This window comes from Drosophila teissieri, chromosome 3R (assembly GCF_016746235.2).
Source record: "Drosophila teissieri strain GT53w chromosome 3R, Prin_Dtei_1.1, whole genome shotgun sequence".
NCBI lineage: Eukaryota > Metazoa > Arthropoda > Insecta > Diptera > Drosophilidae > Drosophila > Drosophila teissieri.
The window spans coordinates 9730746-9750339 of NC_053032.1; the positions used below are offsets into that span (position 1 = coordinate 9730746).

General features: G+C 40.9%; 1 protein-coding gene across 17 annotated transcripts in view; it reads right to left on the minus strand.

The window, feature by feature from the left end:
• LOC122622207 (dystrophin) overlaps positions 1–19594 on the minus strand; it is a 136199-nt gene that overhangs the window by 10562 nt on the left and 106043 nt on the right. For 11 of the 17 annotated variants that reach the window (XM_043800473.1, XM_043800472.1, XM_043800469.1 and 8 more), the window contains one exon: positions 13782–13832. The exons of the other annotated variants lie outside the window; for them this stretch is intronic. In XM_043800473.1, coding sequence (XP_043656408.1) covers positions 13782–13832 — 51 coding nt within the window. The remainder of the gene's footprint in view (positions 1–13781; positions 13833–19594) is intronic. 17 annotated transcript variants of the gene reach the window in all.

Genomic DNA, 19594 nt, shown 5'->3' on the forward strand with positions numbered 1-19594 from the left:
TTTCAGTTGAGACATTTATTGTCTTGTCTCTGGGTTCTATGTTTGGTTCTGCTCTTGCTCCTCTGGCATTGCCAAGGTGCGATGGGAAAAACCAATAAAAAGGTGGGATAGGTTAGTGGAACGATCATATACATATGTATTTTGGGGCAGGCCAGAGGATGTTGTGAAAGCAACGCTGCACCGAGGAGGTGATGAAATGGTGTTAATCATGAGACTTTTTTTCTAAGAGCTACGAGAATTGGGAGAAGCAAGTCCAAAGGAATCAGGCATTTTTCTAACGGACTGAAATCGAATCTCCTTTTTTTATATTAGATAATATTGAAGTAAATTTACTTAAACTATGATTTTTTATAACATGAACTTTGATTAATTCACTTAAGGCCTTAAAGGCGACTGTTTTAAGACTTTGAGTAAGTTGGAACCCATGAGACCTGGGTTCTGGTTTCAATGGAAGATTAAATACGGCTTGACTCCTTGGCCAAGTTCGTCTCAAGTGACTATAACTAAGCAATGACCCCGCTAAAGCCCCATAGAAAATAGTGGAGAACAACAGAAAAAGTGTGCAAAGAACAAGCTTCAAAAATAGATGACATTCAAGAAGGAAAGAAATGACCGACGAAAAGCGGAAAACCACCGAGAACTACTGGAAGAAGAGGGTACACGGAGTACGGGGTAGACGAAAGCTCATTAAAAATTCTAAGCTGTAAAGCAAAACAAAGTTTTAAATAAAGTCCGGAGGGGCGCGGGGCCAGAAGTGGAGACAAGTAAACTAACAAGCCATTGACAAAGACTTCGCCGCGTTGATGAGTGAGTGCGGCCAAAAGCGTGGAAAGAGACGGAACGATTGTGCGAACGAGACGGGACGAGGTGGTGCGAAAGAAATGCCAACGAGTAATGCCGGTAATGACATTGTAACGGTATTTATTACAACATTACTACAAATGACAAGTGTCTAATTAGTTAAAGCAACATTCCACTCCCCATCTCCATCGCACTTTCCGATGCAGTCGTCTCCTTTTGGCTTTGCATAAATTGAATTTTTCTCGAAATTCTGTTTGCAGTTGCTCTGCCTTTCCGAAAGCTCCCGGATTGCTGGAGATGTGTGCGTGATAGATCGTGACACGAGTTGTTTTTTTTTTCATTCCCTTGGATTTCATAAGCTGCGTAACAATGATTTTGTTTTTTAAACTCATCCAGAGTTTGTTGAACTCAATTAAATTAGGACGTTTGCGATTTATAGGAACACATGTACATACATACATAAGTTCAGAAAAAATACATAAAATCACGCGACCATCTGTAAATTCAAGAGAACCCTAATTGGAATATATGGCAAAAATTGTTTCCACCACGAGCGAATGTAAGACTGGAGTGAAAATATGCAATATTTATTGCATTACTTTTTTGTTATTAGCATGGTTAAATGCATTACGAAATATTGAAAAGCAGCGCCGGCTGATGGCTGATGCTTGCATTTCAATTTGATTGATGTACTTTGTGGGTACGTGAGGGAAATGCCAATGCATTTCATTATAATTTTCACTTTTTCCCCTGCACACCCAGAGAGATAACATTCTGCGTCGACTTGCATACAAAGTCTCCCCCTCACACAGATACACACAAATATATACATATAGGAATATGAATTGATATTGATAGAATGTGACGCTGATGTGTGCGGAATGCATTTGTTATTGCCAGTGGAAATGCAAATGTTTTCACTATGGCTGCAAAAAGGATGGTAAGGAAACAATTTACCAATAATTGAAACGCAACAGATTGAAGATGCTTCCCCGGGCGCTCAGCTCAAAGTCAAACCATATCAAGTAACTGAATAGATACAAAGATGGGGGGATTCACCTGCTTAATCATGCGTAACACAAGCCAAATCGAATTTGAATTTTATCAAGTGAGCAAATCAAAAGTGTGTATTTTCACTTTCGGTTTATGGTTATTGTTTTTGGCGAAACTAATCCACAATGCTCATCACACGCGGAGCAGCCAACTATTATACTGGCCAAAAACCAAAATACGAACGCTAATAAATCACGAAAGTGAGAAACCGTAGGGAGTCTTGAAAGGCGCCGAAAAGTAAATCCGTTTACCTGCCTTTCAGATACAAGATACTCGCCTTTTGTTAGCAACAACAAAACTAATTAAGTTGCCCAGCTGAGGAGGGCCCCATTCCCAAAGATACGAGTATAGAAATAGAAAGCCCTGCGGTCACATTCGTATCACTGCACGCTCTGTAAACCCGAAAAGCACAGAAATCTACGGATCTACGGAGATATTCCGAATCCAAGTGCTGAGTCATTGGATATCGCTGTGAAAATGGTTCAGCACACATAAATCAAAAGCGTCACGAATCGTAGATCACTTCGGCGAGGCAACTTGCTCCGCACCCACGGAATGGAGGACACAACCACGTGCTTACGATAATTGCAATTTGATTGAACCGACGAAACTCTGAGTGTCCAGAATTTGTGAGCAGGCCACGGCAGTCGTTCAACTCTGAAAACAACCAATAACAAATAAGAACCCGAATCATGCAAAGCCGCGTCTCTGGCGGATTACACAAAAGCCCAACCGGAAATTTCAGCTGGAAAAAGAGCAGGAAAAGAAGCACAAACGAGAGACATACAAAAAATTCAAAAAACCAGGAAAACCATATCAAAAACGAAAAAAGAAAAGCAAAAGTGCATTATGCGACCCTCGGCTCTGGGCTTTTGTTTAGCTGGTCTCGCTCTGTTTGGTTTATGCATTTTCACAGGGCACGAGAACACGAGAAAGAATTCCCCATCTAGTTCTGAGTGGCCGACCATGAATAATTTTCCAGTTGTGACTTTTGTTTTCCGATTGTCAAATCCATACAAATGATGAACAAAAGAGTAAAATGTGCGGGCGTAACATTTGCTAATGTCTTTAATGGGCTATGCAAATGCGTCAAGTGATATCACTGAAATTTGGGAAACATAAGCTGGAGCTTTGGCGTAATTATTTAAAGTGTAAAGTTACCACAGAAGTTGCCGATTTGGTATTTTATTAAAGAAGTAAATCAAACAATTCCTATTTATCAGCAAGGTCGCCTCAAATTTCAATAAAAATCAAATGCCATTCACTTGCTTAACCCAAATCAAATCCAATCAATAAGGAACACAGATTTCAATTTAATATATTTTTTGCCCATTTTTTACCCGTCTCACCATGAGGAATAGAAAAAGAGGAAAACGCACAAAAAGGAGCGGAAATTTCATGCGTCATGCGGCAAAATTGAAACCACAAAAGTCACTTCGTCGGGGCCACGCCCCCGTATGTCAGTGCATTTTCAGGGCTCAAACATATGCGAGAGAACATTTCCATTCTATACACTATATGAGGCTGCCTGGAATTGGCGTTGAAAAATGATATCAAATTTGTATTTGCCTGGCAAGCACATACAAACAGACTTGTCGCGCCGAGCGGCAAATAAACTGAAACCGACTGACAAAGCCAACGTGGCAGTGCATTTGGCCCAAGTTACCCAGTTACAGTTGCATCAAATGGCAAAAAAGCAAAAGACTTTTTGATGGCCAGCAGACTTGTGGACTTGCCCATGGCCAGCAATAAAAGTCAAGAGTGCCAAGCGACATGGAACAATTTATCACAGGCAAATGATCAAAACAAGGCGAAAGGATCGCAAAACGGGGCGGAGGGCTGGTGGCTCCTGCCTTGAGGCAATGGGCGTGGCACTGAAGGCTCTCTCTGACTTAAAACGAATTTTCATATCAATTTCGACTTGGCTTTCGCCAAGGAGTGGGTGGCGCAGGGGAAACGCTTTGGATTCAATTGTTGAATTTTCCGCAAAGAACGAACTTGGCCGCCGGCGAAAATAACGTGAAAAATTTACAAGATGTTTTCGAAGCGATAAATAAAGTTGCAAATGTGAACTGCATCAGCTGCTCCGGCTGCCACTTCCCTAGCTCCCTCAACTCCCTCTGACCAGAATACCCTCCATTCTATCCATTCTGTTCGACTATTGAGGCTTTTGGAGCTGCATAGCTTCGTTATGGCAATTTGCCTCAAATTGGTTGCTCTACGCATTCCCACAAATTGGGACTCTATATCAGATGCGAGTATCTGCATCTGTGGCGGGCCAGCTAAACTGGTTCAAAACTGTGTCTGTCAGGAGAGCTTTAAGACATGTTTATTGGCCAGATACAAATGTTTCCTTTTGGGATTGGCGGCGAGTGGGTGGGTGCTTCCCCGTGTGGCCCTGGTTGCAATTAATCGGCCAGGTTGGTTTTCCACCCATTCAAGCACTCCAGCAGTCCGTTTTAAGGTTTTCCCTTTTACGGTCGCCGAAGTCTCTATCCTGCCTGCCAGCGGGAAAAGTAATTTTCACAGCATTTTATGGCCCCGCATTTGGATTAATAATAAATGCAGTGTGCGGGGGAGCAGCGCATAATAATATGCGAATATTTATGGCACTAGTAAAACGTTATGAGAGATTCGCTTATGACAGCTGCAGGAGTTCAAGAAGCACCGGAAAGAAATTAGTTCAGACTTTGAGGTTGGCAGCCATTAAAGCCCGACCCCGTATAATATATTCAATTAGAAGAGTTGACCACCCGGCGGCTAGAAAAGTGGGTGGAAAAAGTGAGAACAATTTTGCACGTTTGCACGTATCCCCCATCCGGAAGAGAGACGTGAGTCTGTGTGCATGTCCTGGCCATTGTTTGTGAAAATTATTTTATAATCATTTTATCACATTTCCAACCAACCTGCCAGCAGCAGCAGCAGCAGCAGCAGCAGAAGTTGAGTTTTCACTGGCACACCTGCTGCCAGGATAGAGATCCTCTATCCTCGGCCAACAACAATGGACCACGGCTCAAAGCCGAAAGCAAAAGCATGCTGGCAACTTTTGCCTTGCCATTGATGGCCCACACACACACCACTACACACAGAAACACACACGAACACACACATTTATGGCTTTGAATCTTCATTTTCCTTAGACAATGACAAAAATGGAGGATAATAGATAAAATTAAGTGCAACTGCACCAGACAAGGAAGGAAGCAGCATGGATATGGCTGGCTTCTTGTGGGGTTTATTGTCGCCCCTCTGCCGACGGGGAGGGTGGGGGAGCTCGAGGGGGAGCTCGTGGGGGAACCCCCGAAAGGAGAGTCAGGCCAAGTCATGGATGCCATTAATAAAGTGCATTGAATTGGCTGCACGGCACTCAACAGAAAATGGCGCCCGGGTCTCGAACGTCTACCTCCTTTTTGGCCTGTAAAACGTTTAGCGAAATTGTTGAACAAACATGGAGTAATGGGGAAGTGAGTTATGTTCCGGACGGGGCACATAAAGACATCCCATCGATGGAACTGTGCCATAAAATGCTGTTTCGGTAGTTCGGCAATGTTTTCTTTTCAAATATTATCAAGTTTTGGTATTTACCCCCGCATGCATAGCTTTTAGGTGTTTATAACTATTTCTTTATAAAGGTTTAACATGAACTAAATAGGCCCATGGAAAACAGAGATTATGCCTCGAACCACGGAAATTGTTTCCGTTTTGATTAATAAAAACGATTGAGACAAGAAAGCAGAATTATCAAAGACTATAGTGAATAATCAGAGAAAAAGAATTTAAAACCTGAATAAAACATGAACAGTTAACCCAATTGATTGTGTAAGTCCAGCGAAAAATGTTCTTCGATAGTAAACAGACCCTAAACATGGCTTTACAGGTTTTAAATGAATCTGGGCAATTTATGGAACCAAGCCACTTCCGCTCTGATATAAGCCCATCCAGCGATTAAGAGAATCGAAGACCTCTTATCGTTGTCACTTCACTTTCCACATTCCAATCTCTTGGATACTTGGCAACAAGCTGCCGGTAAGCAACTTTCATTAAGCCAGGGGAGCAATTTTAGTTCAACAAATTGAATTAAGCATTCTGGGAAGCACTCGAAGCCCGGCTACTCATTTCGAAACCTTTACCGCCTTTTGATGCGAAACTTTGCGTAACCTTTTACCCGGAAAATTCGTGGGAACTAAGCAGCCGCTTTAAGCACGAACTTTTAACCTTTGCCCTTACCTCCTGTCCGCACTTCCCATCAAATTTCATCAAAATGTAGCCGCAAAATGTTACGCCAATTTCTGTTTGAAGAGCAGCGGGACAGGGATCGCGATTGACACCTACGCAGGGGACTGTAGAAAGGATCCCCAAGGACTCGCTCATCCTGGCCCATCATCTTTATGCAGGAACAATAATAATTTTTAATGAGTTGTAAAGTATTTTTACAACTCTTCTTTTACTGCCTTGGAGGCGGGGGGAAAAGCGAAAGTCGAGCACCTGAATTTGTATGCCACACATATATTTATCGTGTGGATTTGGCTGTACATTATTTTTGATGGCTCAATTTCCGTTGCGGTGCCAACTTCCGTGCGCCGCCTTCAATGAGCCGAGCTAAAACACGCCCAAAAACCAAAACAGCCTGAAAAAATGCGAAAAATTGAAATCCGAAAACAAACAAGCCGGTTTCGAGCTCGGAAAGTTGGGTGATATGCGTGATTAAGCACTGACAGATGCCCACCCCTTACTCGGTTTATTATTTTTTTTATTTTTCCTTGTTTTTTGCACCAAGCCCAGCTTTACATGATTGTTCTCTCTTTATTCGGGGACAAAAAGTGAAGCAGAAAAAATAATGATAAATATGCTGGAATCTATTTTGGGGGAATTTTGTAGGCGGGTGTGTCACTTAATGACTTTTCTGCTGAATGCCAAATGAACAAGTTCCGCCGAAGGGGAAATCGGAAGGGGTAAAAATGCTGGGGATCCGATGGAGTTGCTGATGTTACATTGTTCCCAGCGCGATTTTCTGTTGAAATTGGCTTTCAGTCGCCAAGGTAACCGAACGAACTGAGAGATGTCAGATTGCTTTGTCTCGCAGTGGTGTTATGTTAGACAAAACTGAAAACGATACGCGTTTTGTCTACCGAAAAGGCTGAGACTTATAAGACTGAAGAGTAATGCCGTTTACCTATTTAAATTCGAGTCAAATGAGGCAATGCATGAAGGAGTTCAAATAATTAGTCATAATACTATACTATATCAACAAGAAATCTACAAAATGTATACTGTCAATGCAACATTAATAATACGGGCTTTAACATCGCTTCACTCTCTTCGGAAATTAATCCATTTTATTTCGAACTCAATGGAGGTAGACAAATTTATTTCCAATTTCCTGATTTATTTGCCCCTCTGCCTTCCTATCCGCATCCAAATCAGCTTAAAAGTGATTTTGTGCGAGCGTTTTCCCCGCTTTTGTTGGATGCAGTTCACTAATTAAGTGGATCTAAGCGCTTTCCAAACAACCAAATGCGAATGGCAGACAAAACGCTTTAAAACCTCTCCCAAGAGCCAGACATCCGAATCGATTGGGACCTGGGGCGCAAAGTGGAGATCCCGGGGGAGTCTATACTTCGCTGGATGCCTGACTGGATGGCCATCGTAATATATTTGCATTAACCCAGTGACACATTTTGACATAATCTGATTAATTGGCGTGTAAAGGAGAATAAATTGAGCGGCGTCTAATGAACCGATGGCCGGAGGAGAGATGGAAGTTGGTAGATGGTAGGTGGTGGATGGTGGATGGAAAAGGCAGCTGGTAACAGAAGGAGACTGCCAGATGGCGCCGGACCGAAGAACGCCCACATGATAAGTGGATGGATTCTGAAAGGGGACTGCAACTATCTTCGGCTCAACAAAAATGTACAGCGATGCAATAATTTGCCTTAACGAATGTTGATAGTTTTTCACTATCTGGCTGAATAAAGCACTGCGCGAAAAAGATTCTGGGCTAGAAAAAACGATTGCTTAAAATGGATTTGGAACACAACTTGGTGAATATTCATCGCAAACGTGTTACAAACAGAATCTAGTTTCAATTGAATGAGATATGTTACAAAATCCTATTTACAGCACGTGGAGAGTTGCTTAATGGTCGATTTTTTAGGAACCCATAGTTCTTTAAGACTTAACTTAAAGTTAATTATGTGGTATTCTAATTTGTTATATTACACTACCATTTCGCAGTACTGATTAAAGCATCTTGCATTTTCTTTTCCAAACCCCATGTCTAATAGCTAATTGATGTCAACGGCTTGGCGGCAGTGGCAGTTGAAACCAGGAAGATTGAGCAACCAGGCCAGACCGCAAAATGTAGCTGCTCCCACTGCTCCTACTGCTCCTACCGCTCCTACCACTCCGACCGACCTGATCCGCCAGATTGGCCAGATCGGAGTGCTCCGCTGGCAACTCTATCAAAAGACGTGTCAAGAGTTGGCGGCGGCGTTTGGCTTTTCTTGTGGTTCGCAGCGTCTCGGTGTTTCGGTGTCTCGGTGTCTCAAAGTCCGCCACTTAACCGCCAACGCCGCAAAATCAATCAGCCATAGGAATGAATAGGCATAGGGAGCGAGCACCACCCACCACCCACCACCAACACCCTATTCTTTCGGCCCTTTTCAATTTGCTAAACGACATTTGCTTAGCATTTTCGCCTAGATTTCCTTACACACAAAAATGGTGCGCCGCTGGCCTCAAAGCATCAATTTTTAATTTCATTAGCATGGAGGGCATAACCTACTTCACCCCCGTTTTCTGGATTTTTCATTATCTGTTTTTCCAATTTGCATACGCCGGTCTCTGTTTCCTTGGTCGCCATTTCGCCATTCGCCATTCGCCATTTTCCGGTTCATGCGTTGCTCGCATTTGAATTTTAAATGATTATTGATTTCACATAGCTGGGTTCCCAAATGAATGGCATTCACTACACCGAATCGTTTCCAGTGGCCTATTTTTGGCTCAATTCGGTGGTCTTTGCTCAGGGTCAAATAAACTTGCTAATTACCCGAAGTGCATGGTTCCAGTTCTCTAAACAAAGCGAGGGGCTAAAGCCTCCTCTCACTGGATAAAGGTAGATGTAAACAATTTCCAGCGATGGCTGAATAAATATTCATAAGGAAGTAAACAAAAGGTGGGTGGGAAAATAAAAGATTTTGGGTCCTATCTATCAACTAGAGCAATTACTCAACTGGTCAACAGATGTTGCAGATTATGCTGCTTAAATTGGCCATATTAAAAAATAAATATTTATATAAACATTTTTTCCAGGTGCGTACTATGGTTTGCTTAAAATATTTCAACGATTAAATCGTATGCGGGAGAAAACCTTTCTGTGCAGCAAAAGATTAAGCCAATTTGAAGGCACAATAAATTTGTACAGCTTTTTTATGTTTATTTTGGATAGACCAGACCATTTTAGATAAAAGCTCTGACTAATCACACTGGCAACCCGAAAGGAAGCCAACCAGTAGCATCCATAAAGGTAATCGGAAAATGTTTATTTAATAAATAAATTGGAGAGAAATTGCGCAGCTTGGAGGTTGAATGGTTTTGGTGGGTGAATCAATGGGTGGGAGGCTGTTTGGTCACACACTGCCGGTATTTATTCAATTAAAATAATCATAAAGAGAAATGTTTATATTGCTGCTGTGCAAATATAAACAAAATAACCAAAAATTATTGTTATGCATGCTTGGGTCCAGAGTATGCAAATAAAAACCGATAAAATTAGGTGCAACTGAATTCGAGCATGGATATTTGAAGTGGTAGTCCAAACATGACTTCATAGATTTTTTGTCGTTTTTGTGGATGTATTTAAGTGGGAATTTCTCTATGCTGGAACATAAATAAAGCTCCAATTAAAACTGCATTAGAGATATTGTCGCTGGGAAAAGCTTTTCCATTTGGAACTTTCTTTTCCCTTTTCCTGGCCATTTTATAATAGTTTGGTAATGCTTCACAGCTGACTAAATACGCCGGATGCGATTTGGTTTCGTTTTGCAGACTTTGATGCGGGCCGAACTCTGACTTTGATTAATGACTCAAATTCGATGGGTACCTGACCAAATTTTCCCTATCTGTCCCTGAAGTTTCCCCCCTTTTCTTAGCTATTTGGCATTTCATTTTCTGCCCAATTGGGTTGTCAGCATTTGGACAAACATTTGAGCTCATTAGAGCATTAGGAATCATGAATACTTGGGAATTGGGTAATCTGTTTGCAGTGATTTGCATAGTATGAGACTGCATTTGAGATCGGCAGTTAATAGAGGCAATGACTTCGGTTCGGCCATGAAGTCGAAGAGTTCATGCAGTTTTATTCAATTTCCTAGGACTCCTAATTGAGCTGTCTCCTCAAAAAGGAGGCGCATGGTATTTAATTGAGTGCAACTGCATAATTGTTCAATTAAAGTGATTGTGTCAGCACTGCAACGGCAGCAAATGCAGCCGATAAACACGCCACAATTAGTGCAGCAATTTTTTAATTGATCGAAACACAACTGACATCGACGCCCCATTGACAGCTGCCACTGTTTTCCACTTCAAGTGCGTGAGGATGGGCAAAAAAACGTATCTACAGCAAGTTGGCTACGTGAGGAATCGGGCAAAAACTCCCGCCATGTCTTGGGCCAATAAACCGAATTGTCCCAATCTGTAAGTATATTCGAGTGTGTATCACACAGCCACGGAGAGAGAACAATGCGGGCAAAGTGAGGCTGCCAATTCAGATTACCTGAATTGCTCCGTTTGTCAGATACTTTTTCTCCCATCGGTTTGTAAGCTTGCCGATAGATAAAACCGGCTGCAAATGCCACTTGTTCATTGAGATACAGAATTTGATTCATGCATTCGACTGCCAAGATGCATTCTCTTTGGAATTTGTCACAACTTTTTGGCAGATATTTATGTATTTACTTCACTAGACATTGGTGCTTTTAGTTCTTCTAGTCAGAAATTCGGGCATGTCAGTTGCACTTCAAATTTAACTTTTATGCTAGAAGAATCTTTTATGAAAAATTGCCACCAATACTTTTATTGAGATTATCTTAGGTACAATAAATAATAAATCGAATTTGTTTAGCTTTAAGCTAAGCCAAACTGTTTATAGGAAATAAAATCGACTTGAGTCAGTTTAAATACATTTTGCTTTATATTTATAATATTTCCCTACACTTCAAGATATGCTATCAAAAACCTAACTGCATTTTGCTCGGCTAAATTCTATGCACATAAAATGTTATTCGATGTGAGTTACATTCCCGGGACCGACGTAGATGTATTGGATTAGTCGAGTGAACTTTATTCCACACCCTGACAAAGGCGAAAATGCCCGACTTTCTTATGCAATCCGGCAGATACTTTTTAGGCGAAGAGACCCTCCCCTGTCCTCCATCGAATTGACATGCAAAATGTGTGCTGTGGCGCCAGGCTGATGTCTGAGCTGCGAGTGCCAGCCATTTATTTGGCGCTGGTGGAATTGAGTTGCATTTGCCATTTTCGCCTGCAGTTGCCATTTGCAGTCGCATCTGCGGGCCTATAAATAAGCACGTCACACCGTTAGCAGCATTAACTGCATATTAATTGGCCGAAATAGACACCGTCGAAATGGCGACAGGACTAAGCCACGAGATAGCCTGACATTTGCCCAAGTTTAGATCTTAGGTATGAGTGTTCACTCGCGTGTGCGAATCCCCTCGAAATGCCGAACGGCACTTGGAATGTGCCTCGAATGGCACCTCGCATTACCCACATTTATTGTGGGCGTGGTGGAAGCCTTAATTGTGCCGAAATAAATATTTACTCCACTCGCGCATTTGGCGTACTAATAAATATCAAGCGAGGGAGACAAACCAAGACAGGCACAACATGTAGTGCGGTATCTTCCAGATACTTTTGTATCTCGCTCCCACTCGCACAAACATTCATCAGGCACAGTACGCATGCATAAATTAAGTGCAATTAGCATAAACAATTTTCAGCTTTTAACTGAACTGTTTGCAGTTCGGAACGGGAGGGGGGTGTCTTAAGTGGGCGGGGGAACTTGAAAGGGGCATGGCGAACACATGGTCGCCATCCAGGGAACAACACACAAAATCTTAGGCCACAACGCAAGATGTTCTTCATATAAGGACGTGGCCAGAAAGTATGCTTGTGTGGATAGATTACCTTTCGCCTAATTTGGCAAGTACTGGAAATCGGTGGCAGAATGGTGAACAATTTTGCGGCAATGCGTTATTTATGAGACGCAGTGCGTTTGGTTTGCTCAAATGTTGTAATAAGGAAGTTTTCGATATAAGTAATACCATTTAAAATGTATCTTCTATAAATTATATTGTATTAATGTATATATAAAGAATATGAGACAAAATAGTTTCTTGATTAAGTACACCAGAAAAATGAAAACAAGTAAATGCTTTGTTTTGAAGTGTAGATTGCATTCTAAAGAATTTCACTTAATTCCCAAAGATATCAATATTATTGACACTTTATGAACCCAAAATTCCCGGAATACCTTGCACTCCCCTTTGATTTTGAATAACCCCTTAATACCCTCTACATAACCCCTTGATTTTGTCAGCCTGATGATTTCATACTGCAGCTGCAGAAGTCTCGAGTAACAATTTTGGTTCTCCTTCGTTCTGTTCGCGTTCCTTATTCGAAAAGCTCCTCATATAAACACATGCATGTACTTAAAATCCAAAGTAACCAAAGTCCGCAGAGGAACGGAACCGTCTTCTTCAACCCAAAACAACAGATCCGAATGGAACGCAATAAAACAGAAGCACATGATGGGGTATCCGATCTCAGTCGCTGGTGTTTGTTTACAGAGTTTTACATACCACATGCATATGCATATGGATTCGTACAGGCATGTGTAAATATGACGTTTAAATGGCGTTTAGTACGTGAAATGTACGAAAATGTCGAGCACATGGAAAGCAACAGCGGCAATCGCGAAATTCGCAGACTGCGGCGGGTAAATATTATGCACAAATAAGTGAAGCACTCGTATAAATGAATAAGTGAATTCAAGAAATTTAAATTTAAGTGAAATTCGCGAAAGGCGAGACTTGGTATCGGTGTCTTGGTAGTGGGAAAAGCGCCGGCTCAGCAGAACCCGAAACCAGACAGTAAAATATTTGGATATTTGGCTCCTACTGAAAGCAGATCTTTGTGTGGGAACTGGGTCTCCCAATCGGTTATTAAACGACACCCAAGGTCGAATCGCTTCGGGGTTATTGAAAATCGTCAGTGTCAATAGGCTGAACTAGATTCCCCAATAAAATGAGGCAACCGATTGTGTTCGCCTCGAATTCATCCAGCTGACAGCTGTAGAACTATTCCTTAATTGGTCGTTGCTCCGGGGCAGTGAGAAAATCAAAATATTTAGTGACTCACTATTAACATTTCGGCTTTCAATTGAGATTCATTACTGCGGGAAGGCAGATGAGTTAGGAAGCTTTCTTATCGCGACTGTCTGGCAGTTCAAGTGGGTCACCCCTCTCAGAGTTCGAGTTCAAAATCCCCACAAGCCGTTTCCCGCTGTTTTATTGGTCGTCGTACGCAATAATTATAATGGCTTGTCAACAGCTTCAATAAAAAAGCACCATATCACATGGCAGATACGGATCTAGCCCTTAAGACCCTTAAAGTACCAGAGCTATCTGTTATGTTAGATAAATGTGTCGCATTGGTGATGTTCTACTTGTAACCGGAATGCAAATGGAAATGGGAATTGCTCTTGTGCCAAATGAATATTATTGTTATGGGGTGAGATTCGTTTCATTTTGGGGGCAGGGGCTCCCACCAGCGCTCATGGGTTAATAAAAACAGGAATGTAAACGACAGACAAAATATGGGAAAACAAAGGAAAAAAGAAAACATACTTTGAGCGTGTTGGAAATTAGAATTTCCGATACAACCGATACGGATTGCGGCTGGAAAAATAAAACAAGAAATTTGATCACTTAGACAAGGAATTAAACATTCGTGCTAGATAATGAAAACTGCAAATGAACAGAAACACAGTATGCATGGGTGTTAAATATTTTAACTTCCAGCTGACATCATCGCAAAGATCGGGAGATAATGATATTGGCAGGGGCTAAGAATCGGACATCGGCGAAAATTGGGGGCACAGCGCGCAGTCCGTCCGAGCAAATAAATTAACTATATTGATGGAGTTTAGAAAGTTTATCAGAGGCGAGAAAAATCGAGTGGCCAGGCAGATGGCGCCAGTGTGCCGCCGATTTGAGTCATATGCGCTCCAATTAACCAACTGACACTGAACACCATTAAAAAATGAGTAAAGAAACAACGATGGGTCCTCGCCAGATAAGCATATAACAAGTTATATACGAAAGAACAACAACTCGAACTCAAAGATGCTGAGGCACAATGCAAAACTGTAAACTGTTACTCTGAGATGCAAAGATATATGTATTTCCATATGGAAACACGAGTAACAAGACTACCCATAACACTCGGAACGATGACAAAGATAAAGTGAGCCACATCCAAGGTTGCAACAAAGGAGAATAAGATACAGCGCCAGGAAAGACAGCGAAGTAAGAGACAGCTTTAACAAATAAAATGAGCAAGACGAGTAAATCTCCAACAAAATTCAATAAAATGCTAAGTAAATAATAATAAACGACCTTGCCGAGAGAATATCCTCGTTTCCCCGGGATGTGTGTTTTTCCCCGCCTGAGTTCTCCTTTTCGACAGTTCCGCATGGGATATGGAGCATCCACACCTCGGGAGATTTGCTGCTCGCCGAGATGCAAATGAGATTCCTCTCGGATGTGGGGGAATTTTCAGAACTAAGCCTATCTTCGGATTCTCGGGCAGGCAATTACATGAAATATCTGACAGAAAGTGAAGCTTTGGGCAATTGGCTTGTGAAGAGGAGTGTCCTACAGGTGAGACTAAAGTTGTGGGACACCACTCATTTTGTATATTCATTTTACATCGTATTATTTGTAAGTTCGCAACCTAAGACCATTTTCTCGCCGTGCATTCCACCCACACAAACGTGTAATTAAGTCGAGTCAGTGAGAGAGTGAGATGGGCACTTTCCCGTAATAATTCTTCAAAATACATTTCCATTGCGTTTGCCATATTGTAATTTCTACTCGCCAAAAGCTGAACTAGCATAATTTTTCTTAACGCCGTTGTCATGTTTTTTAAACAGTTGTTCCCATCGCCACGAGAGAGAAAACAAAATTACTCTACATTTCTTGTGCGATTTATGATTTATAGTGTTTATAGTGTTTATTTGCCATTTAAGAACGGCGGTGAAAATAATGGTGTATTGAACACGCGCTACCACAAGTTGGTGAAAAGTGCGCACACTTTTAAACGTGACTGTTACAAAGAATTTTTGTTTCATTTATCACACAACACAAATGCACTAAGTTCTGGTGTTATTATACTTTCTGTTGTTACTTTTGTTACTTTTGTTGTCTTATGGCCACAGCGTTGACGAAAAATGATTATAATAAATTCGACCTTATTACTCTTGTTACTTTCGTTTGTTTTGCTACTGAAAGAATAAAGTATAACACCAGAACAATTTATTTCTGCAATTTTTTTTCTCGACGTTGGTTTACAATTGCGACCGAGAAGGTGAATATATGTCTGGGGAATATTTTTCGCACTTTAAACACTTTTTCTGTGAGGTTACGTTTTTTTAAAAATGATCCTTGAGTTAGGAATTTGATTTTTTTCATGGGTAGTATCTTTTTTGAATTTTTTGTACCGGCAGATCGCGATCGCGACAAAAAACGCAACCAGCTTACGCGCCGCCGCTTCGAAAACTGACCCAACAACAAAGCCGGCGAGCAATGGAGAGCGAAGCGTTGCTGCACTTGAAAAACCACTCAAAAATACTCAAAAACACTCGGAAAACACTCGAAAAAACTCACACTCCCAAAAAACGAAACTTGTTCTCTCGCCAAGAACTTGTTGCTCACTTAGTGAGTTTTGTTTATGCATTGTTTATGTCTTCTTGCTGCTGCTATCCACTCAACCTGCCTCTCCCACTCACTCGTTTGGTTAACTCATTAAGTGGTTGTCACGTTGAGTGCTCCAATTGAGTGCCACTCACGAGTGTTGTTATAATTTTTCAATCTGCCAGATACTTCTTCGCCCCTCCATGGCTTATTTATTGCCCGAGTTTCGGTCTCATTTCGATACAATTTATAAATGCATTTGAATGGCGTGCTTTTTGTTGTCGCTCTTTATCTTCCCGCATTTTTGGTTTGTTTTGATTTGGTTGCTTTTTATTCGTTTCTTTTTATGGCATTTTTATTTGATAATTTACACGCATTTTTTGTGCGATTTTTGTTCCCATGCGACTCGTTTCTCAATGAAGTATTCTTGTGACTCACAGCAAATATGTTTATTGGTTTGGGTGTGGGATAAAAAGAGTTTTTAAAAGGGATATAAATGTATCAGTGTTCAGGTACAAAAAAAAAAATGTTTCAAAATATCAAAATATATAAAATCAATATGGTTTAAATATAATACTTTATTTTAAACTGAATCGTTTTCGATAACATAAGTAACGTCCCGCCTTTCACACAAATTAAAAAAATGGAAGGAAACTAGCACTTAATAGTTGTCTACTATAATATTGTTTGATAACTATTGTTTAAGTGTTTCTGAATTTTTTTTCGAGCTTTCAGTTAATTTAATTTCCATCTCCCTCAACTTATGTAATAAAATATTATATTCTGCTAGGCGAATCTTGTAGGGACAGTCGACAAAATTTGGTTACTTCTTGTATTTTCTGGTTTGCGGCATACAAAAAAAGAGAAATGCAAAATTGGTATATAATTTTCCCGTTTGCCCGCTCACACGTGACAAAGTGTGAAAAATGCCTCCAGCTCCGAAGCGTATTTTTCTTTTTCTGGGATTGTCTTAAGCCTACACTTGCTCTAAAAGGCGGGGAAAGGATGTGGAAAATGTGGAAATTTATGAACTGCAGACGCGACAAAAAAACGAAGGAGAGAGGGGGCCAAATCTTCAGCAATAGTTCGTTTGTCTCTCTGTCTGCGAAGTGCGGCCGGAAAATCTATTTTCGAGCTCATAATTTTCTTTTCCAGTCTGCCACCTTGTAGGGCAGTATTTCCTCCATCTCTGCCCTCGTGTGAATATTTATCTTTGGCAAGGCGATTTGTCGTATGCCAAGATAAAAACAGAAACCGAAAAGCAAACCAACGAAATTCCTAAAGCCAAAAATGCATCTGGGATTCGGATTTCCTGAATTCGAAAATTGAAATTGAATTTTCTTCCTCTGTCGCTTCGCTTCTAATTGTTTTTTGAGGTCTTTGCATATTTCCTCTGTCTATTTCGTGTTGGTTTGAGTCTTTCAGTTTTGTTTTGTTTGTGGCACTTATTAATGGACGGCAGATCTCAAAAGAGACTTCTGATAACGCAAACATTCGTTAGAGCTTTGAATTGCCAAATGTATTTAGAACTGTGGATTTTACGTACATAAATGCAGAACTGGCTTATTAATAAATAAACCAGAACTATTTTCAATAATGTATATGAGCAATGTTTTCGGAGTATCCCTGTTTTTACAATTTTATATTTCTCTACCCCGTCCCACTTAATTGGAAAGCAATGCCAATTAGAGAACTATTTCATGCCATATTGTAAGCCCTCGGGCAAATATTTACCAAATGTTTGTTTTTGCCCCCACGAACGCCAGTCAGAAAGAAAAACATACAATAAATGGCAAATATTTATGAAATGAAAATCCTCGACCCTGCTAGAAGGGTCAACAGGGTGAAATTGGAAAAAGTTGACTGCCGCACAAAATGGCGCCGTTAGCCAATGGAAAAAGGAGCAGAATCGAGCAGAAATATTGACAGGCCAAATGAATTGTCCATATGGTGAGCCACGTTCCAAATAGAAGAAACTCGGTGTGTGGCAATATAAAGCACAACACGTTTGACAATTATACATTGGTTACATTTCGTGGCATATTTGTGCAGTTTGCGCAAACAACAAGAGCGCAATAAAAAACGAAGAGATAGACACAAAAAAAAAGAAAAACATAAAATGGCGCAAAAAGTCAGACTGTGGAGTGCAATATGCGGTTATTACGATGATTGTGGGCGTTGCAAAGGATCCACTTCCAGTTATAGCCGTAAAAATAAACGGAGAGAAGAAAGGCGCATGGTTAAAGAATTTTTGCGTGACAATCAATTGATTTCCCATGCGGTTGACGAGAAATGATATATTTTTCTATATTTGACGTGCAATATCTCCCCACTTTCCACAGCACTCAGCTGCTGTCTTCTGTTGACATTTCTTGTTATTCTACTTTTTATCCTTGTTAAGGATTTAGTCGCACGGAAGCGAGGCTTTATAGTATGGCAAAAGTCCTTTATCTGGATATCCATTTTGAAGTGCGTTACTTGGTATACAAGGGGGTATACAATTGATTAATTCACCATCATTTTATTTTAAACAGGGATTCTGGATTTGCACATAAGGAAATGTATGAATTGAAGCATTTAATTTATTTAAATTAGCCAAACATATGTAAAGCTATTAAATAAAGTTTTCAAGTTATCTATGTGTTTTAAATATTTGTAATATACAGTGTGTATCCTTTTTAACAATAATTTAATTCATCTTTTTATAGGCGACAGCGAACTTTATTTAAAATGCGCTGATTCATAAATATTGCATACTTGTAGGCACACGGCAAAAAATAAGTTTTGCACTTCATGGGGTTCTGGTCTTGGCTAAGGTCAAGTGTGCATGTGCACAATATTTACGAAATTGTTTTATTAGCTTTTGTTGGTTACTTGCCCAGTCGGTAATCCCTGTTGCTAAATCAAAATTTCCATAGATAATATTTCTCCTAGTGTCAACCGGGGCTAGTAGTTCGTAAAGCGTGCCATAAATCACTGGCCACCGAGCACAAGCGCTCGCACATGCATCACACACACTGCGTATGAGTGATTTATTAAACTATTTTGCGTCGAAGTGAGGAGAAGTGAGCTAGCTAAATTGATTTCATTGTGTGTCCCAGCCTGCATAATAAACCAAACACAAACACAAGCTGCAACGAAAACTTTTAGCTCCAGCAAGGACATTTTTCAGCAGCTTTTACTCGAAGTGGCTAAGCACGGCTAGAGGAGCAGAGGACAACGTCCAAGCAGCAGCAGCCTCGTCCGAGTGACCATAAGGGGTTAAATAAGTTGCCTTCCCATGTCCTGCTTCAATATCGACCACATGTGGTTAAATTATGGCCAGAGCTGACTGCCTTTACACCATTTTCTCCTATTTTTCCAGCACTTTTCCGGGAAATCAATGAAACATATTTCAAAGCGTTAAGCAATTGCTTTTTAGCGTCCATTCAGCATGCCACTGCGGACTGCCAATTCCACAATTTTACCCATTTTAAGTGGACGGTTCTCCGATTCCATTCCATTCGATTCGATTCGATTGGATTCTCTGGAGCGTGCTCCGCATGGGGATTCACATTCACGCATTTGGAGAGGCCCATTCCTCTGCTCTTGTCGGGCTAACTCCATAAAATTCAGTCTCGAATTATTTGCCAAATGAGCCAGAAGTAGTTCTGTGGCATTGTCTGCTCTGACCAACCCTTTTCATTAGCATGGCAGGGCCGACATTCCACCTCTGATTGAGTTTGTGGGTGATTGCCAAGGAATTT